The sequence below is a fragment of the Pristiophorus japonicus genome, chromosome 8, assembly GCF_044704955.1.
Source record: "Pristiophorus japonicus isolate sPriJap1 chromosome 8, sPriJap1.hap1, whole genome shotgun sequence".
Taxonomy (NCBI): Eukaryota; Metazoa; Chordata; class Chondrichthyes; family Pristiophoridae; genus Pristiophorus; species Pristiophorus japonicus.
In genome coordinates, this window is record NC_091984.1 from 184,204,538 (window position 1) to 184,225,423 (window position 20,886).

The 20,886-nt window shown below is 47.3% G+C and overlaps 1 protein-coding gene across 1 annotated transcript in view; it reads left to right on the plus strand.

The window, feature by feature from the left end:
- The first annotated feature begins 585 nt into the window (after positions 1-585).
- The window catches only part of gatc (glutamyl-tRNA amidotransferase subunit C), a 32,079-nt gene continuing 11,778 nt past the window's right edge, over positions 586-20,886 (plus strand). The window contains exons 1-3 of the mRNA XM_070887661.1: positions 586-790; positions 15,020-15,070; positions 18,926-19,101. Coding sequence (XP_070743762.1) covers positions 638-790; positions 15,020-15,070; positions 18,926-19,101 — 380 coding nt within the window. The 5' untranslated portion in view covers positions 586-637. The remainder of the gene's footprint in view (positions 791-15,019; positions 15,071-18,925; positions 19,102-20,886) is intronic.

A 20,886-nucleotide genomic window follows, 5' to 3' on the forward strand; every position in this document is an offset into this window, starting at 1 on the left:
GTGGGTTATTGATTAGGATGTTTGGGTTATTAATCAGGATGTGTGAGTTATTGATTAGGATGTGTGGGTTATTGATTTGGATGTTTGGGTTATTGATGAGGATGTGCGGGTTATTGTGATGTGTGGGTTATTGATTAGGATGTTTGGGTTATTAATCAGGATGTGTGAGTTATCGATTTGGATGTTTGGGTTATTGATGAGGATGTGCGGGTTATTAATTGTGATGTGTGGGTTGTTGATTAGGATGTTTGGGTTATTAATCAGGATGTGTGAGTTATCGATTTGGATGTTTGGGTTATTGATGAGGACTTGCTGGTGATTGATCAGGATGTTTGGTTTATTGATTAGGGCCTGTGGGTTACTGATCAGGAAGTGCGGGTTAATGACCAGGAAGTCGAGGTTATTGATCAGGATGTGTGGGTTATTGATGAGGAAGTGTGGGTTTTTGATCAGGAAGTGTGGATTATTGATGAGGAAGTGCAGGTTATTGATCAGGAAGTGTGGGTCACTCTCACGGTACACAGCTCCTGTTCCCTGGGCCGGGAGATCTCCGGACTGCGCGCTGTTGCCGCCCCTCTGGGCGGGGCCTTCCCTCGGGCTCGGGCTCCGCCGTCACTCAGTACCTGGAGCCGCCGAGATGTGGCGCCTCGCCCCGCGGGTCGCTAGGTTGGTGCCGTTGCTGCGGCGGCTGCGGCCTGAGCGGGCGGTGAATCCTCGGGGTGCTGCTTGGCTGAGGCCGCCTGGCTGCGATGGGACCCCGGAGTCGGTGTCCGGACAGGGCGGCAGCAAGGTAGGGGGAGCCCGGGCCTGTGGGACTGAGCGGGAGCCCGGGCCTGTGGGACTGAGCGGGAGCCCGGGCCACCACTCCGCGCATCTCTTCAACGTCAGTGTCCCTGCACCCCACAGACTTAACCACGTAGATCGCTCGCACCCTATAGTAGACCACTCATCCTATAGACTCACCCACCCTATAGTAGAACACGCACACACACACCCTATAGACCCACCCACCTATAGTAGAACACTTGCACCCTACCGACAGCCCTGCTGAGAGTGGAACACTTCCACGCTATAGTCTCACTCACCTATAGTAGAACACTCACACCCTATAGACTTACCCACCTATAGTAGAACACTCGTGCCCTATACACTAACCGACCGAGAGTAGATCACTCGGACCCTATAGGCTCACCCACTGAGTAGAACACTCGCACCCTGTAGACAGTCGCCCATAGTAGAACACTCGCACCGTATAGACCCACCCATCTATAGTAGAACACTCTCACCCTATTGACTTAGCCAGCTATAGTAGATCACTTGCACCCTACAAACACCCCCGCCTATAGTAGACCACTCGCTTCCTGTAGGCTCACCTACCTATGGTAGATCACTCACGCCCTATAGACGCACCCACCTATAGTAGAACACTCACAATCTATATAATCACCCACCTATAGTAGAACACACACACCCTATAGACACACCCACCTATAGTAGAACACACACACCCCATAGACACGCCCACCTGTAGTAGAACACTTACACGTTATAGACTCACCCACCTATAGTAGAACACTCTCCCTATAGACCCCAATCTACAATAGAACGTTCACCCTATATACTCACCACCTATGGTAGAACACTCGCACCCCATAGACTCACCCATCGCAAGTAGAACACTTGCACCCTAAAGACTCACCTACCTATAGAACACTTGCACCCTATAGACACACCCACTGAGAGTGGAACACTTGCACCCTATAGTCTCACCCATCTATAGTAGAACTCACATCCTATAGACACACCACCTATAGTAGAACATTCGCACCCTCTGCACTCACCTACCGAGAGTAGATCACTCGGACCCTATAGGCTCACCCACCGAGTAGAACACTCACACCCTATAGATGGCCGCCTATAGTAAATCACTCAGACCCTATAGACTTCCCACCCTATAGTAGATCACTCGCACCCCATAGACTCATCCACCTATAGTAGAACTCGCACCACATACTCACCCACCTATGGTATATCACGTGCATCCTATAGACACACCGACCTATAGTAGAACACTCACACCCTATAGAGTCACCCACCTATAGTAGAACACTCTTACCCTTTAGATTCACCCAGCTATAGATCATTCGCACCCTATAAACTCGCCCACCTATGGTAGAACACTCACCCTATAGACTCACCCAGCTATAGTAGATCATTAGGCACCTTATAGACTCGCTCACCTATAGTAGATTACTCTGACCCTATAGACTCCACACCCTATAGTAGATCACTTACCCTATAGTAGATCACCCATCCTGTAGACACCCACCTATAGTGGAACATTCACACCCTATAGATTCACCCACAGATAGTAGATCACTCACACCCCATAGACTCATCCACCTATAGTAGAACACTCAACCTAGAGACTCGCCCACCTATAGTCGAACACTTGCACCCTATAGATTCACCCACCTAAAGTAGAACACTCGCACCACATACACTCACCAATCTATGGTATATCACTCGCATCCTATAGACTCACCCACTTATAATAGAACGTTCACCCTATAGACTCACCACCTATAGTAGAATACTTACATCCTATAGACTTGCCCACCTATGGTAGAACACTCGCACCCTACAGACTCACCCGCCGAGAGTGGAACACTTGCACCCTATAGTCTCACCCACCTATAGTAGAACACTCACACCCGATAGACTCAGCCACCTATAGTAGAACACTCACACCATATCGACCCACCCACCTAGAGTACGACACTCTCACCCTATAGACTCACTCACCTATGGTAGAACACTCGCATCCTATAGACACACCACCTATAGTAGAACTCTCGCACCCTCTACACTCACCTACTGAGAGTAGATCACTCGGACCCTATAGGCTAACCCACCGAGTAGAACACTCAGACCCTATAGGCTCACCCACCAAGTAAAATACTCACACCCTATAGACGGCCACCTGTAGTAGAACACTCGCACATATAGACCCACCCACCTATAGTAGAACACTCTCGCCCTATAGACTCACCCAGTTATAGTAGACCACTCGCACCCTATAGTCTCGCTCACCTATAGTAGATCACTCAGACCCTATATACTCCCCACCCTATAGTAGATCACTCACCCTATAGTAGATCACTCTCCCTATAGACAGCCACCTATAGTAGAACACTCACACTCTATAGAGTTACCCACAGATAGTAGATCACACGCACCCCATAGACTCATCCACCTATAATAGAATACTCACCTTATAGACTCGCCCACCTATAGTAGAACACTTGCATCCTATAGACTCATCCACCTATATTAGAACACTCGCACCACGTACACTCACCCACCTATGGTATATCATGTGCATCCTATAGACTCGCCCACCTATAGTAGAACACTCTCCTTATAGACCCCCATCTGTAGTAGAGCGTTCACCCTATATACTCCACCTATAGTAGAATACTTACACCCTATAGACTCATCCACCTATAGTAGAACACACACACCCTTTGGGCTCACCCGTCGCGAGTAGAACACTTGCATCCTATAGACTCACCCACTGATAGTAGAACACTCACACCCTATAGACACACCACCTATAGTAGAACACTCACACCCTCTACACTCACCTACTGAGAGTAGATCACTCGGACCCAAAAGGCTCACCCACCGAGTAGAACACTTGCACACGGTAGACGGCCGTCTATGGTAGAACACTCGCACCGTATAGTCCCACCCACCTATAGTAGAACACTTTCACATATAGACTCACCCAGCTGTAGTAGATCACTCGCACCCAGTGAACTCGCCCACCTATAGTAGATCGCTCAGACCCTATAGGCTCCCCACCCTATAGTAGATCACTCACCCTATAGACACTCACCTATTGTAGAACACTCACCCTATAGACTCGCCCATCTATAGTCGAACACTTGCACCCTATAGACGCATCCACCTGTAGTAGAATACTCACACCACATGCACTCACCCACCTATGGCATATCACTCGCATCCTATAGACTCACCCACTTATAGTAGAACGTTCACCCAATAGACTCACCACCTATAGTAGAATACTCACATCCTATAGACTTGCACACCCATAGTAGAACACTCGCACCCTACAGACTCACCCGCCGAGAGTGGAACACTTGCACCCTATAGACCCACCCACCTATAGTAGAACACTTGCGCCCTATAGAGACACCCGCTGAGAGTGGAACACTTGCACCCTATAGTCTCATCCACCTATAATAGAACACTCACACCCTATAGGCTAACGCACCTATAGTAGAAGACTCGCATCCAAAGACGCACCCGCTGAGAGCGGAACACTTGCACCCTATCATCTCACCCACCTATAGTAGAACACTCACACCTTATAGACACACCACCTATAATAGAACAATTGCACCCTCTACACTCACCTACCAAGAGTAGATCACTCGGACCCTAGAGGCTCACCCACCGAGTAGAACACTTGCACCCTATAGACCCACCCACCTATAGTAGAACACTCGCACCCTATAGACTCACCCAGCGATAGTAGATCACTCACACCCTATAAACTCGTCCACCTATAGTAGATCACTCAGACCCCATAGGCTCCCCACCCCATAGTAGATCACTCACCCTATAGTAGATCACTCACCCTTAGACATCCACCTATTGTAGAACACTCACCCTATAGACTCGCCCACCTATAGTCGAACACTTGCACGCTATAGACTCACACACCTATAGTAGAACACTCACACCACATACACTCACTCACCTATGGTATATCACTCGCATCCTATAGACTCACCCACTTGTAGTAGAACGTTCACCCTATAGACTCACCACCTATAGTAGAATACTCACATTCCTATAGACTTACCCACCTATAATAGAACAGTCGCATCCTACAGACTCACCAGCCGAGAGTAGAACACTTGCACCCTATAGACCCACCCACCTATAGTAGAACACTTGCATCCTATAGACACACCCGCTGAGAGTGGCACACTTGCACCATATAGTCTCATCCACCTATAGTAGAACACTCACACCCTATACACTCACCCACCTATAGTAGAACACTCGCATCCTATAGACACACCACCTATAGTAGAACACTCGTACCCTCTACACTCACCTACCGAGAGTAGATCACTCGGACCCTATAGGCTCACCCACCGAGTAGAACACTCGCACCCTGTAGATGGCCACACTCGCACCGTATAGACCCACCCACCTATAGTAGAACACTTGCACCACATACTCACCCACCTATGGTATATCACACACTTCCTATAGATCCACCCATCTTTAGTAGAACACTCTCATCCTATAGACTCACCCAGCTATAGTAGATCACTCACACCCTATAAACTCGTTCACCTATAGTAGATCACTCAGACCCCATAGGCTCCCCACCCCATAGTAGATCACTCACCCTATAGTAGATCACTCACCCTTAGACATCCACCTATTGTAGAGCACTCACCCTATAGACTCGCCCACCTAGAGTCGAACACTTGCACGCTATAGACTCACGCACCTATAGTAGAACACTCACGCCACATACACTCACTCACCTATGGTATATCACTCACATCCTATAGACTCGCCCACTTGTAGTAGAACGTTCACCCTATAGACTCACCACCTATAGTAGAATACTCACATTCCTATAGACTTGCCCACCTATAATAGAACACTCGCATCCTACAGACTCACCAGCCGAGAGTAGAACACTTGCACCCTATAGACCCACCCACCTATAGTAGAACACTTGCATCCTATAGACACACCCGCTGAGAGTGGCACACTTGCACCATATAGTCTCATTCACCTATAGTAGAACACTTGCACCACATACTCATCCACCTATGGTATATCACACACTTCCTATAGACTCGCCCACCTATAGTAGAACACTCTCCCTATAGACCCCAATCTATAGTAGAATGTTCACCCTATATACTCGCCACCTATAGTAGAATACTTACACCCCATAGACCCACCCACCTATAGTAGAAAACTCACATCCTATAGACTCACCCACCTATAGTAGAACACTCGCACCCTATACACTCACTCATCTATAGTAGAACACTCACATCCTTTAGACACACCACCTATTGTAGAACATTCGCACCCTCTGCACTCACCTACCGAGAGTAGATTACTCGGATCCTGTAGGCTTACCCACCAAGTAGAACACTCACCCTATAGACGGCCGCCTATAGTAGATCACTCACACCCCATAGACTCATCCACATATAGTAGCACTCGCACCACATACACTCACCCACCTATGGTATATCACATGCATCCTATAGACACACACACCTATAGTAGAACACTAACACCCTATAGGCTCACCGAGTGATAGTAGACCACCCGCACCCTATAAACTCGCCCACCTATAGATCACTCAGATCTTATAGACTCCCCACCCTATGGTGGATTACTCACCCTATAGTAGATCACTCATCCTACAGGCACCCACCTATAGTAGAACACTCACACCCTATAAAATCACCCAGATAGTAGATCACTCACCCTATAGACACCCACCTATTGTAGAACACTCACCCTATAGACTCGCTCACCTATAGTCGAACACTTGCACGCTATACTCACCCACCTATAGTAGAACACTCACACCACATACACTCACCCACCTATGATATATCACGCGCATTCGATAGACCCACCCACCTATAATACAACACTCACACCCTATAGACTCACCCACCTATAGTAGAACACTCGCACCCTATACACTCACCCATCTAGTGTAGAACACTCGCTTCCTATAGACACACCACCTATAGTAGAACATTCGCACCCTCTGCACTCACCTACCAAGTATAGATCACTCGGACCCGATAGCCTCACCCACCGAGTAGAACACTCACACCCTATAGACAGCCGTCTATAGAAGATCACTCGCACCCCATAGACCCACCCATCTATAGTAGAACACTCACCCGATACTCACCCAGCTTTGATAGATCACTCGCACCCTATAGACTCACCCACCTATAGTAGATGACTCAGACCCGATAGACTCCCCACCCTATAGTAGATCACTCGCACCCTACAAACTCCCCCGCCTATAGTAGACCACTCGCTTCCTGTAGGCTCACCCAACTATGGTAGATCACTCACACCCTATAGACTCACCCACCTATAGTAGATTACGCACAGCCTATAGACGCACCCACCTATAGTTGAACATTCACAATCTATATAATCACCCATCAAAAGTAGAACACACACACTCTATCGACGCACACACCTATAGTAGAACACTCACGCCTATAGAGTCACACACAGAAAGAAGATCACTCGCACCCCATTGACTCATCAACCTATAGTAGTACTCACACCACATACTCACCCACCTATGGTATATCACGTGCATCCTATTGAGTCACCCACCTATAGTAGAACACTCGCACCCTATAAACAGGCCCACCTATAGTAGATCACTCAGACCCTATAGACTCCTCACCCTTTCGTAGATTACTCACTCTATAGTAGATTACTCACCCTATAGTAGATCACTCACCCTATAGACACCCACCTATAGTAGAACACTCTCACCCTATAGAATCACCCACAGATAGTAGATCACTCGCACCCCATAGACACATCCACCTATAGTAGAACACTCACCTTATAGACTCGTCCATCTATAGTCGAACACTTGCACCCTATAGACTCACCCAGCTATAATAGAACACTCGCACCACATACACTCACCCACCTATGGTAAATCACTCGCATCCTATAGACTCACCCATTTATAGTAGAACCTTCACCCTATAGACTCACCACCTATAGTAGAATACTCACATCCTATAGAATTGCCCGCCTATAGTAGAACACACGCACCCTACAGACTCACCAGCCGAGAGTAGAACACTTGCAACCTATAGACTCACCCACCTATAGTAGAACACTTGCACCCTATAGACTCACCCACCTATAGTAGAACACTCTCCCTATAGACCCCAATCTATAGTAGAACGTTCACCCTATATACTCACCACCTATAGTACAATACTCACACCCTATAGACTCACACACCTATAGTAGAACACTCGCACCCTATACACTCACCCATTTATAGTAGAACACTCACATCCTATAGACACACCACCTATAGTAGAACACTCGCACCCTATACACACGTACCGAGAGTAGATCACTCGCACTCTATAGACTCACCCATCTATAGTAGATCACTCAGACCCTATAGACTCCCCACTCTATAGATCACTCGCACCCTATAGACGGCCGCCTATAGTAGAACACTCGCACCATATGGACCCACCCACCTAGAGTAGAACACACTCACCCTATAGACTCACCCAGCTATAGTAGATCACTCGCACCCTGTAAACTCGCCCACCTATAGTAGATCACTCAGGCCCTATAGGCTCCCCAACCTATAGTAGATCACTCACCCTATAGACACCCACCTATAGTAGAACACTCACCCTATAGACTCGCCCACCAATAGTCGAACACTTGCACGCTATAGACTCACCCACCTATAGTAGAATACTCACCACATACACTCACCCATCTATGGTATATCACTCGCATCCTATAGACTCACCCACCTATAGTAAAAGACTCGCACCCGATACACTCACCCACCTCTAGTAGAACACTCGCATCCTATAGGCACACCACCTATAGTAGAACACTCGCACCCTCTACTCACCTACCGAGAGTAGATCACTCGGACCCTATAGGATCACCCGCCGAGTAGAACACTCGCACCCTATAGATGGCCGCCTATAACAGAACACTCGCACAGTATAGACCCACCCACCTATAGTAGAACACTTGCACCACATACGATCACGCGCATCCTATAGACTCACCCACCTATAGAACACTCTCCCTATAGACCCCAATCTATAGTAGAACGTTCACCCTATATGCTCACCCCCATAGTAGAATACTTACACCCTATAGACTCATCCACCTCTAGTAGAACATTCGCACCCTATAGACTCACCCGTCGCGAGTAGAACACTTGCACCCTATAGACAGCCCCGCTGAGAGTGGGACACTTGCACCGTATAGTCTCACCCACCTATAGTAGAACACTCACACTCTATAGACTCACCCACTTATAGTAGAACACTCGCACCTTATACACTCATCCATCTATAGTAGAACACTCGCATCCTATAGACACACCACCTATAGTAGAACATTCGCACCCTCTGCACTCACCTACCGAGTGTAGATCACTCGGAACCTATAGGCTCACCCACCGAGTAGAACACGCACGCCCTATAGACGGCCGCCTTTAGAAGATCACTCGCACCCTATAGATGAACACTCATCCTATACTCACCCAGCTTTGGTAGATCACTCGCACCCTATAGACTCACCCACCTATAGTAGATCACTCAGACCCTATAGACTCCCCACCCTATAGTAGATCACTCGCACCCTACAAACACCCCCGCCTATCGTAGACCACTCGCTGCCTGTAGGCTCACCCACCTATGGTAGATCACTCACACCCTATAGACTTAACCACCTATAGTAGATTACGCACACCCTATAGATGCACCCACCTATAGTAGAACATTCACAACCTATATAATCACCCATCTATTGTAGAACACACACACCCTATAGACACCCACCTATAGTAGAACACTCACGCCCTATAGAGTCACACACAGATAGTAGATCACTCGCACTCCATAGACTCATCCACCTAAAGTAGAACTCACACCACATACACTCACCCACCTATGGTATATCATGTGCATCCTATAGACACACCCACCTATAGTAGAACACTCACACCCTATAGAGTCACCCACCTATAGTGGAACACTCATCACATAGACTTGCCCAGCTATAGTAGATCACTCGCACTCTATAAACTCGCCCACCTATAGTAGATCACTCAGACCCTGTAGACTCCCCACCCTATAGTAGATTACTCACCCTATAATAGATCACTCACCCTATAGACAGCCACCTATAGTAGAAGACTCACAGTCTATAGAGTCACCCACAGATAGTAGATCACTCGCACCCGATAGACACATCCACCTATAGTAGAACACTCAACCTATAGACTCGCCCACCTATAGAGGAACACTTGCACCCTATGGACTCACCCACCTTTAGTAGAGCACTCGCACCACATACACTCACCCACCTATGGTATATCACACTCATCCTATAGACTCACCCACTTATAGTAGAACGTTCACCCTATATACTCACCACCAATAGTAGAATGCTCATCCTATAGACTTGCCCGCCTATAGTAGAACACTTGCACCCTATAGACACACCCGCTGAGAGTGGAACACTTGCACCCTATAGTTTCACCCACCTATAGTAGAACACTCACACTCTATAGACTCACCCACCTATAGTAGAACACTCGCATCCTATAGACACACCACCTATAGTAGAATACTCGCACCCTCTACACTCACCTACTGAGGGTAGATCACGCAGACCCTATAGGCTCACCCAGCAAGTAGAACACTCACACCTTATAGACGGCCGCCTATAGAACATTCGTACCATATATAGTAGAACACATTCACCTATAGTAGAACACTCTCACCTTATAGACTCACCCAGCTATAGTAGATCACTCGCACCCTGTAGACATGCTCAGCTATAGTAGATCACTCAGACCCTATAGACTTCCCACCCTATAGTAGATCACTCACCCTATAGTAGATCACTCACCCTATAGACAGCCACCTATAGTAGAACACTCACACCCTATAGAGTCACCCACAGATAGTAGATCACTCGTACCCCATAGACTCATCCACCTATAGTAGGACACTCACCTTATAGACTCGTCCACTTATAGTCGAACACTTGCACCCCATAGACTCATCCACCTACAGTAGAACACTCGAACCACAATACACTCACCCACCTATAGTATATAATGTGCATCCTATAGGCTCACCCACCTATAGTAGAACACTCTCCCTATAGACCCCCATCTATAATAGAGCGTTCACCCAATATACTCACCACCTATAGTAGAATACTTGCAACCTATACACTCACCCGCCTATAGTGGAACACTCGCACCCTCTACACTTACCTACCGAGAGTAGATCACTTGGAATCTATAGACTCACCCACCGAGTCGAACACTCACACCCTATAGACCCACCCACCTATAGTAGAACACATTCACCCAGCTATAGTAGATCACTCACACCCTATAGACTCAACCACCTATAGTAGATCACTCAGACCCTATAGACGCCCCACCTATAGTAGATCCCCCGCACCCTACAAACTCCCCCGTCTATAGTGGACCATTCGCATCCTGTAGGCTCACCCTCCTATGGTAGATCACTCACACCCTATAGACTCAACCACCTGTAGTAGATTACTCTCACCCTATAGATGCACCCACCTACAGTAGGACACTCACGCCCTATATAATCACTCACCTATAGTAGAACACACACACACTCTATAGACACTCACACCCTATAGAGCCACCCACATAGTAGATCACTCGCATCCTATAGACCCACCCAGCTATAGTAATGTGTTCACCCTATAGACTCACCACCTATAGTAGAATACTCACATCCTATAGACTTGCCCACCTATAGTAGAACACTCGCACCCTATAGACTCACCCACCTATAGTAGAACACTCACACCCTATAGACTCACCCATCTATAGTAGAACATTCGCACCCTATTCACTCACCCACCGAGAGTAGATCACTCGGACCCTATAGGCTCACCCACTTATAGTAGAACACACACACCCTGTAAACTCACCTACCTATATTGGAACACTCGCACCCTATAGACACACCCACTGAGAGTAGAACACTCACACCTTATAGACTCGGCCGCCTATAGAAGCACACTCACACCCTATAGACACTCACCTATAGTAGATCACTCGCCCTAAAGACACCCACCTATAATGGAACACTCGCACCCACAGACTCCCCCACCTATAGCAGAACACTCACATCCTATAGACTCACCCACCTATAATGGAATACTCGCACCCTACAGACTCCCACACCTATAGTATATCAGTCACACCCTATAGACTCACCCACCTATAGTAGAACACTCGCACCCTACAGACTCATCCACCTATAGTAGATTACTCTTACCCTATAGGCTCACCATCTATAGTAGATCACTCACACCCTATAGACTCACCCGCATATAGTAGAACACTTACGGTCTATAGACTCGCGCACCTATAGTAGATCACACGCACCTTTTAGGCTCACCCACCGATGGTATATCATTCGCATCGTATAGACTCACCTACCCATAGTAGAACACTCACCCTATAGACTCACCCACCTATAGTAGAGCACTCCTGCCCTTTAAGCTCACCTACCGATAGTAGAATACTCACACCCTATAGACAGACCTCCTATAATAGAACATTTGTACCCTATAGGCTCACCCACCTAGAGTAGAACACTTACATCCTATAGACTCGCCCACTGAGAGTAGAACACTCGCACCCTATAGACTCACTGATCTATAGTAGAACACTTGTACCCTGTAGACTCACCCATCTATAGTAGATAACTCATGCCCTATAGGCTCACTGATCTACAGTAGAACACTCCCACCCTATAGATTCTACCAGTTATAGTAGAACATTCGCACCCTACAGGCCAGTTAGCCTGACATCAGTCGTCGGGAAAATGCTGGAATCCAATGTTAAGGTATCAGGGCACTTAAAAAAATTATAACATGATTCGGCAGAGTCAACATGGTTATATGAAAGGAAAATTGTGTTTGACAAATTTATTGGAGCTTTTTGAGGATGTAACAAGCAGGGTGGATAAGGGGGAACCAGTGGATGTGGTGTATTTGGATTCCCAGAAGCCATTCGATAAGGTGCCACATAAAAGGTAGGAGGGAGGCTCGGTTCCGCTCGGGCGATGCGGGACTGTCCTCGGACCAACATGGTGGACAGCTGACTTTGGGCACATGGGCTGTAAATGGCTGAGAGTCAGCAGCTGCAGACGATGTTCACATGGGGCCTGGAGAGGGCATTCTAGTCCAGGGAGCAGCGTGAGCTGGTGCAGGAGGGCGACGGCAGTGAAGAGTGACATCATCAAGGTGATTGGAATGTGGGCAGATACAGCAGGAACGGCGAGATAGGGGCGAAGGAGCGGCGAGAGACTGTGGAAGGATGTGATCGGGGCCTAAGGGAGGCGTGAGTTCGGGGCCAAGGGCCCAGAGGCAGCACAGGCCAGCTCACACTGTGATATGTGCGCGCATGCAGCAGTCTTGGGTAATCCTTGCCATTGGACCAAGACCTAGCTCTATCAAGTCCGTGTGGTGGCTGGTGTGCAACGGCCACCACACGTTAAAAAATTCACGTGCAGGCATCTTCCACCCTTCAGGATGTAGTTCAGGTCCTTCATTCGAAACTCTTGTAAACTCATCCTTTTTTTAGCATGGAAGCAAGTCTTCCTCGTTTTGAGGGACCGCTTATGATGATGACATAAAAGGTTACTGCACAAGATAAAAGTTCACGGGTTTGGGGGTAATATATTAGCATGGATAGAGGATTGGCTAACTAACAGAAAACAGAAAGTCGGGATAAATGGGTCATTTTCCGGTTGGCAAACGGTAACTAGTGGGGTGCCACAGGGCAACTATTTACAATCTATATTAATGACTTGGATGTAGCCAAGTTTGCTGATGATACAAAGATGGGTGGGAAAGCAAGTTGTGAGGAGGACACAAAAAATCTGCAAAGGGATATAGACAGGCTAATTGAGTGGGCAAAAATTTGGCAGATGTAGTATAATGTGGGAAAGTGTAAGGGTATGCATTTTGGCAGGAAAAATAAAAAAGCAAATTATTATTTAAATGAAGAGAAGCTACAAAATGCTGCAGTTCAGAGGGACCTGGGGTCCTTGTGCATGAAACACAAAATGTTAGTATACAGATACAGCAAGTAATCAAGAAGGCAAATAGAAGTTGGCCTTTATTGCAAGGGAGATAGAGTATAAAAGCAGAGAAGTCCTGCTACAACTGTACAGGGTATTGGTGAGGCCACACCTGGAGTACTGCGTACAGTTTTGGTCACCTTATTTAAGGAAGGATATACTTGGAGGCAGTTCAGAGAAGGTTCACTGGGTTGATTCCAGAGAAGAGGGAGTTGACTTGTGAAGATAGGTTGAGTAGGTTGGGTCTATAGTCATTGGAGTTTAAAAGAATGAAACATATAAGATACTGAGGGGACTCGGCAAGGTGGATGCAGAGAGGATGTTTCCACGCATGGGGGAATCCAGAACTAGGGGCCATAGTTTAAGAATAAGGGGCCGCCCATTTAGAACTGAGATGAGGAGGAATTTCTTCTCTCATAGAGTTGTAAATCTGTGGAATTTTCTGCCCCAGAGAGCTGTGGCGGCTGGGTCATTGAATATATTTAAGGCGGAGATAGACAGACTTTTGAGCGATAAGGGAGTAAAGAGTTATGGGGAGTGGGCAGAGAAGTGGAGCTGAGTCCATGATCAGATCAGCCATGATCTTATTAAATGGCGGAGCAGGCCCGAGGGGCCTAATGGCCTAGTCTTGCTATAAATTCTTATGTTCTCACCCACCTATAGTAGAACACTTGCACCCTATAGACTCACCCACCTATAGTAGAAGATTCATGTCCTACACTCTCGCCCACCTTTAGCCTCGGTATGCAGGTTTATCGTTTCACACTGTCTTTCTGTGCACCTATAGTGTCACCCTGTACCTGATCCATAGATAGCATGTAATTGGCTGGATGTGTTGTGTTTTTTCCTGATGCTGCTCGTTGAAGCTGCAGTGGACTTGTGCTGGGGTACACACCCACAAGCTCCCTCTGCCCTCTCATCCAACTGGTCGGTCCTTCATCTGTGAGGCCAGCCATTCAACCACAGGATCATTGGAGCCGATAACCTATCATTTCGATTTGTATTCTTGATCTTTGTAGGTGCCTCAGAGTCCGTCCTGGCAGCCCATCGAGGACAATCAGCTTCCAGAGGTAAGCATGCTATTCAGATCTGAAAATAGCTGAAACCCATCCCTATTGACTCAGTGGTAAAACCTCCAACTGTGAGCAATACGGACCTGGAAAATGATGGGTTTGACCCCTGGTCTATGCTGTGGTAGGCGGGGGTAGGATTGCTACAATTGGATCACCATCCCCGGGTTAGGGAGGAGATATATCAATTCCCTATTGCTCTCCTGCAACCCCTGCTTGAAGTGCACGTGTGGGCAGACAAATGAAATCAATGGGAATCGGGGAAACTCTCCACTGGCTGGGGTTATACCTAACACAAAGGAAGATGGTTGTGGTTGTTGGAGGTCAATCATCTCAGCCCCAGGACATCGCTGCAGGAGTTCCTCAGGGCAGTGTCCTAGGCCCAACCATCTTCAGCTGCTTCATCAATGACCTTCCCTCCATCATAAGGTCAGGAGTGGGGATGTTCGCTGACGATTGCACAATTCGCAACTCCTCAGATAATGGAGCAGCTAATGTCCACATGCAGCAAGACTTAGACGACATTCAGGCTTGATAAGTGGCAAGTAACATTCGCGCCACACAAGTGGCAGGCAATGACCTCCAACAAGTGAGAATCAAACCACTGCCCCTTGACATTCAACGGCATTACCATCGCCGAATCCCCCACCATCAACATCCTGGGGGTCACCATTGACCAGAAACTTAACTGGACCAGCCACATAAATACTGTGGCTACAAGAGCAGGTCAGAGGCTGGTATTCTCCTGACTCCCCAAAGTCTTTCCAGCATCTACAAGGCACAAGTCAAGAGTGTGTACTACTCACCACTTGCCTGGATAAGTGCAGCTCCAACAACACTAATCCAGGACAAAGCAGCTCGCTTGATTGGCACCCCATCCACCACCTTCAACATTCACTCCCACTCCCTCCACCACTGGCGCACCGTGGCTGCAATGTGTACCATGTATAAGATGCAATGCAGCAACTCACCACGGCTTCTTCGGCAGCACCTCCCAAACCCCAACCTCTACTGCAACAATTTGTATTTATATAGCACATTTAATGTGGGCGCTTCACAGGAGTATTATGAGACAAAAAATTTTATTCCGAGCCACAAGGAGAAATTAGGGCAGGTGCTCAAAAGCTTGGTCAAAGAGGTAGGTTTTAAGGAGCGTCTTAAAGGAGGAGATAGAGAGGCGAAGAGATTTAGGCAGGGAAGTCCAGAGCTTAGGGCTGAGGCAATGGAAGGTACGGCCACCAATGGTTGATCAATTATAATCAGGAATGCTCAAGAGGGCAGAATTAGAGAAGCGCAGACAACTCTGGGGGTTGTGGGGCTGGAGGAGATTACAGAGATAGAGAGGGGCGAGGCCATGGAGGGATTTGAAAACAAGGATGAGAATTTTGAAATCGAGGCGTTGCTTAACCAGGAACCAATGTAGGTCAATGAGCAATGGGGCGATGGGTGAGCGGGACTTGGAGTGAGCACACGGGCAGCAGAGTTTTGGATCACCTCGAGTTTACGGAGGGTAGAATGTGGGAGGCCAGCCAGGAGTGCCTTGGTATAGTCCAGTCTAGAGGTAACAAAGGCATGGATGAGGGCTTCACCAGCAGATGATATGAGATCAAGGCGGGGACAGCGATGTTACGGAGGTGGAAATGGGCGGTCTTAGTTATGCTGCGGATATGTGGTCGCAAGCTCATTTCAGGGTCAAATATGACACCAAGGTTGCGAACAGTCTGGTTCAGCCTCGGGAAGTTGGGGAGAGGAACGGAGAGTTTGTAGCTAGGGAACGGAATTTGTGATGAGGACCAAAAACAATGGCTTCGGTCTTCCCAATATTCAAGAGAAGAAAATTTCTGCTCATGAAGAACTGGATGTCGGACAAGCAGTCTGACAATTTAGAGACCGAGGAGGGATTGAGAGAAGTGGTACTGAGGTAGAGCTGGATGTTATCCGCATACATGTGGAAACTGACGCTGTGTTTTCGGATGGTGTCGCCAAGGGGCAGCATGTAGATGAGAAATAGGAGGGGCCAAGAATAGATCCTTGGGGGACACCAGAGGTAATGATGCGGGGACGGGAAGTGAAGCTGTTGCAAGTCATTCTCTGGCTACGATTAGATAGTTAAGAATGGAACTAGGCAAGTGCAGTCCCACCCAGCTGGATGTCGGTGGAGAGGGGTTGGAGAAAGATGGAGTAGTCAAAGGCTGCAGACAAGGAAGGACCAGGAAGTTTGCCTTTGCCATAGTCACAAAAAATGTAATTTGTAACTTTGTTGAGAGCCGTTTTGGTACTGTGGCAGGGTCGGGAACCGAATTGGAGGGATTCAAACATGGAATTGCAGGAAAGATGGGCACAGATTTGGGAAGTGACAACACGTTCAAGGACTTTGGAAAGGAAAGGGAGGTTGGAGATGGGGCAGTAGTTTGCAAGGATGGAGAGATCGAGGGTTAGTTTATTGAGGAGAGGGGTGATGACGGCAGATTTGAGGGGGAGGGGGACAGTACCTGAGGAGAGAGAACCATTAACAATGTCAGCTAATCTGGGAGCCAGAAAAGGAAGTTGGGTGGTCGGAAGTTGGGTGGGAATAGGGTCAAGGGAGCAGGAAGTGGGTCTCATGGACAGGATGAGCTCGGAAAGGTCATGAGGGGAGATTGGAGAGAAACTGGAGAAAGATGTGAGGTCAGGCCTAGGGCAGGGGAGGATCCTTGGAGGAAGTTTGGTCCGGTGGGCTGTGGGTAGGAAGGGAAGAGGCAGAGGTGGCCGAACGGATGGTCTCAATCTTAGAGACAAAGTAGTCCATGAGCTCCTCACACCTATTGTCGGAGGTGAGGGTGGAGACTGGGGAGAAGGATTTAAAAAGACGGTTAGCAGTGGAGAATAGAAGCCTGGCATTATGTTTACATTCCAGAATGATTCTGGAATAGTGAGCGATTTTGGCAGACGAGCACAGGACCCGATAATGTTTTATGTGATCCAGCCAGATCCGGCGGTGAATGGCTAAACCAGTTGACCACCATATCTGTTCAAGTCTGCGTCCCTTGGACTTAGGGAGCGAAGATCAGGGCTGTACCTGGGGGAACGGCCAGGGTGAGAGAGAGTAATTGTTTTAATAGAGGCTAGGGCATCAAAGGTGGTGGTGGTGAGAGTGTGAATAAGCAGATCGGATCTGCAGACATGTCATGTTAAATGAAGGGCCAAAGGCTGGACAGTTGGGAGTTGATAAGTGCAGTTGTAAGAGAGTTGGGAGAGAGTTTTCCAGAGGAAACATCCAAGACGGACAAGGGCAGCAGGCGCATGGGAGTACCATCACCTGCAAATTCCCCTCCAAGTCACACACCATCCCTACTTGGAAGTATATCATTGTTCTTTCATTGTCGCTGGGTCAAATTCCTGGATCTCCCTCCCTAACAGCACTGTGGGAGCACCTTCACCTTCACTGCAGCGGTTCAAAAAGGCGACTCACCACCATCTTCTCAAGGGCAATAAATGCTGGCCTTCATCCCGGAATGAATTTTAAAAAGTGTTACACGTGAAGGCCACTTCGGGGTGAGGGGATGGAAGGCACTTGCTGATGGTTGAACTAGCTCGTGAATCAGTGCCTTTAGATGAGAGAGAAGAATATAAAAGTTGCTGAATACAGCTGTGGCTCTTGTAATGGATCAGTGATTAAGCACATTGAGAGCAGGAAGGTTGATTACTCCTTTCTATAGTCCAGGGACACCGTGCCCCTACTGCCTCTGCAACTCGACATAGGCCCGGGATCAAACCTGGCTTAGTCACATAGTGGGTGGAATATTTACCTGCTGAGCTAACGGGGAGCTACGGTTGGACATTTATGCTATATTAATGAGCATCTTGCGTTTATAGGCAAAAAAACTCCAGGTATCCATGGAGATGATTGACCACCTGGAACGGCTGGCACTTGTAGATTTTCGGAACCAGGAGGGTGTGGAAAGGCTGGTAAATGCCATACAGTTTGCCAACCAGCTGCATGTTGTTGACACTGAGGGGGTGGAGCCCATGGATTCGGTGTTGGAGGACAGGTAACAGTCTTCTGTCATATTTAATTACCGTAATTTGCTTGCGAAAATAAGGAGAGTAGTGGAGACAAAGGAATTAAATTGGTTATACAATTGTACAGAGAAATTAAATTTTACGCTGATAAATGTAAAGTATTGCAGTTATAAGCTCTTGAATTCCCCCCTCTCTTCCTTTAAGGCACTCTTTACAACCTATCTCTGACCAAGTTTTTGGTCACCTATCCTAATGTCTCATTCTTTGGCTCAGAGTCCATGTTTGTCTGATTACACTCCTGTGAAGCATCTTTGGATGTTTTATTATGTTGAAGGCGCTATGTAAATGCACATTTTTGGGGGAAGAAACTAATGACTAGATAATCTATTTTGTGATACTGGTTGAGGGATAAATATTGGCCAGGGCACAAGGGAGAACTCCCTTGATCTTCGAATAGTGCCGTGGGATATTTTCTGAGAGGGCAGACGGGGCCTCGGTTTAATGTCGCATCTGAAAGACGGCACCTCCGACAGTGCAGCACTCCCTCAGTACTGCACTGGAGTGTCCGCCTAGATTTTCTTCGAACAGTATGTTACAGAACCTTCAAGGGAACAAGCTATCTTAGATCTGGTCCTGTGTAATGAGACAGGAATAATAAACAATCTGCTAGTAAAAGATCCTCTCGGAATGAGTGATCACAGTATGGTTGAATTTGTAATACAGATTGAGGATGAGGAAGTAGTGTCTCAAACGAGCGTACTATGCTTAAACAAAGGGGACTACAGTGGGATGAGGGCAGAGTTGGCTAAAGTAGACTGGAAACACAGACTAAACGGTGGCACAATTGAGGAACAGTGGAGGACTTTTAAGGAGCTATTTCATCGTGCGCAACAAAAATATAGTCCAGTGAAAAAGAAGGGTGGTAAGAGAAGGGATAACCAGCCGTGGATAACCAAGGAAATAAAGGAGAGTATCAAATTAAAGACCAATGCGTATAAGGTGGCCAAGGTTAGTGGGAAACTAGAAGATTGGGAAAATTTTAAACAACAGCAAAGAATGACTAAAAAAGCAATAACGAAAGGAAAGATAGATTACGAAGGTAAACTTGCGCAAAACATAAAAACAGATAGTAAAAGCTTGTACAGATATATAAAACGGAAAAGAGTGACTAAAGTAAATGTTGGTCCCTTAGAAGATGAGAAGGGGGATTTAATAATGGGAAATGTGGAAATGGCTGAGACCTTAAACAATTATTTTGCTTCGGTCTTCACAGTGGAAGACACAAAAACCATGCCAAAAATTGCTGGTCACAGGAATGTGGGAAGGGAGGACCTTGAGACAATCACTATCACTCGGGGGGGTAGTGCTGGACAGGCTAATGGGACTCAAGGTAGACAAGTCCCCTGGTCCAGATGAAATGCATCCCAGGGTATTAAAAGAGATGGCGGAAGTTATAGCAGATGCATTTGTTATAATCTACCAAAATTCTCTGGACTCTGGGGAGGTACCAGCGGATTGGAAAGCAGCTAATGTAACGCCTCTGTTTAAAAAAGGGGGCAGACAAAAGGCAAGTAACTATAGGCTGGTTAGTTTAACATCTGTAGTGGGGAAAATGCTTGAAACTATCATTAAGGAAGAAATAGCGGGACATCTAGATAGGAATAGTGCAATCAAGCAGACGCAGCATGGATTCATGAAGGGGAAATCATGTTTAACTAATTTACTGGAATTCTTTGAGGATATAACGAGCATGGTGGATAGAGGTGTACCGATGGATGTGGTGTATTTAGATTTCCAAAAGGCATTCGATAAGG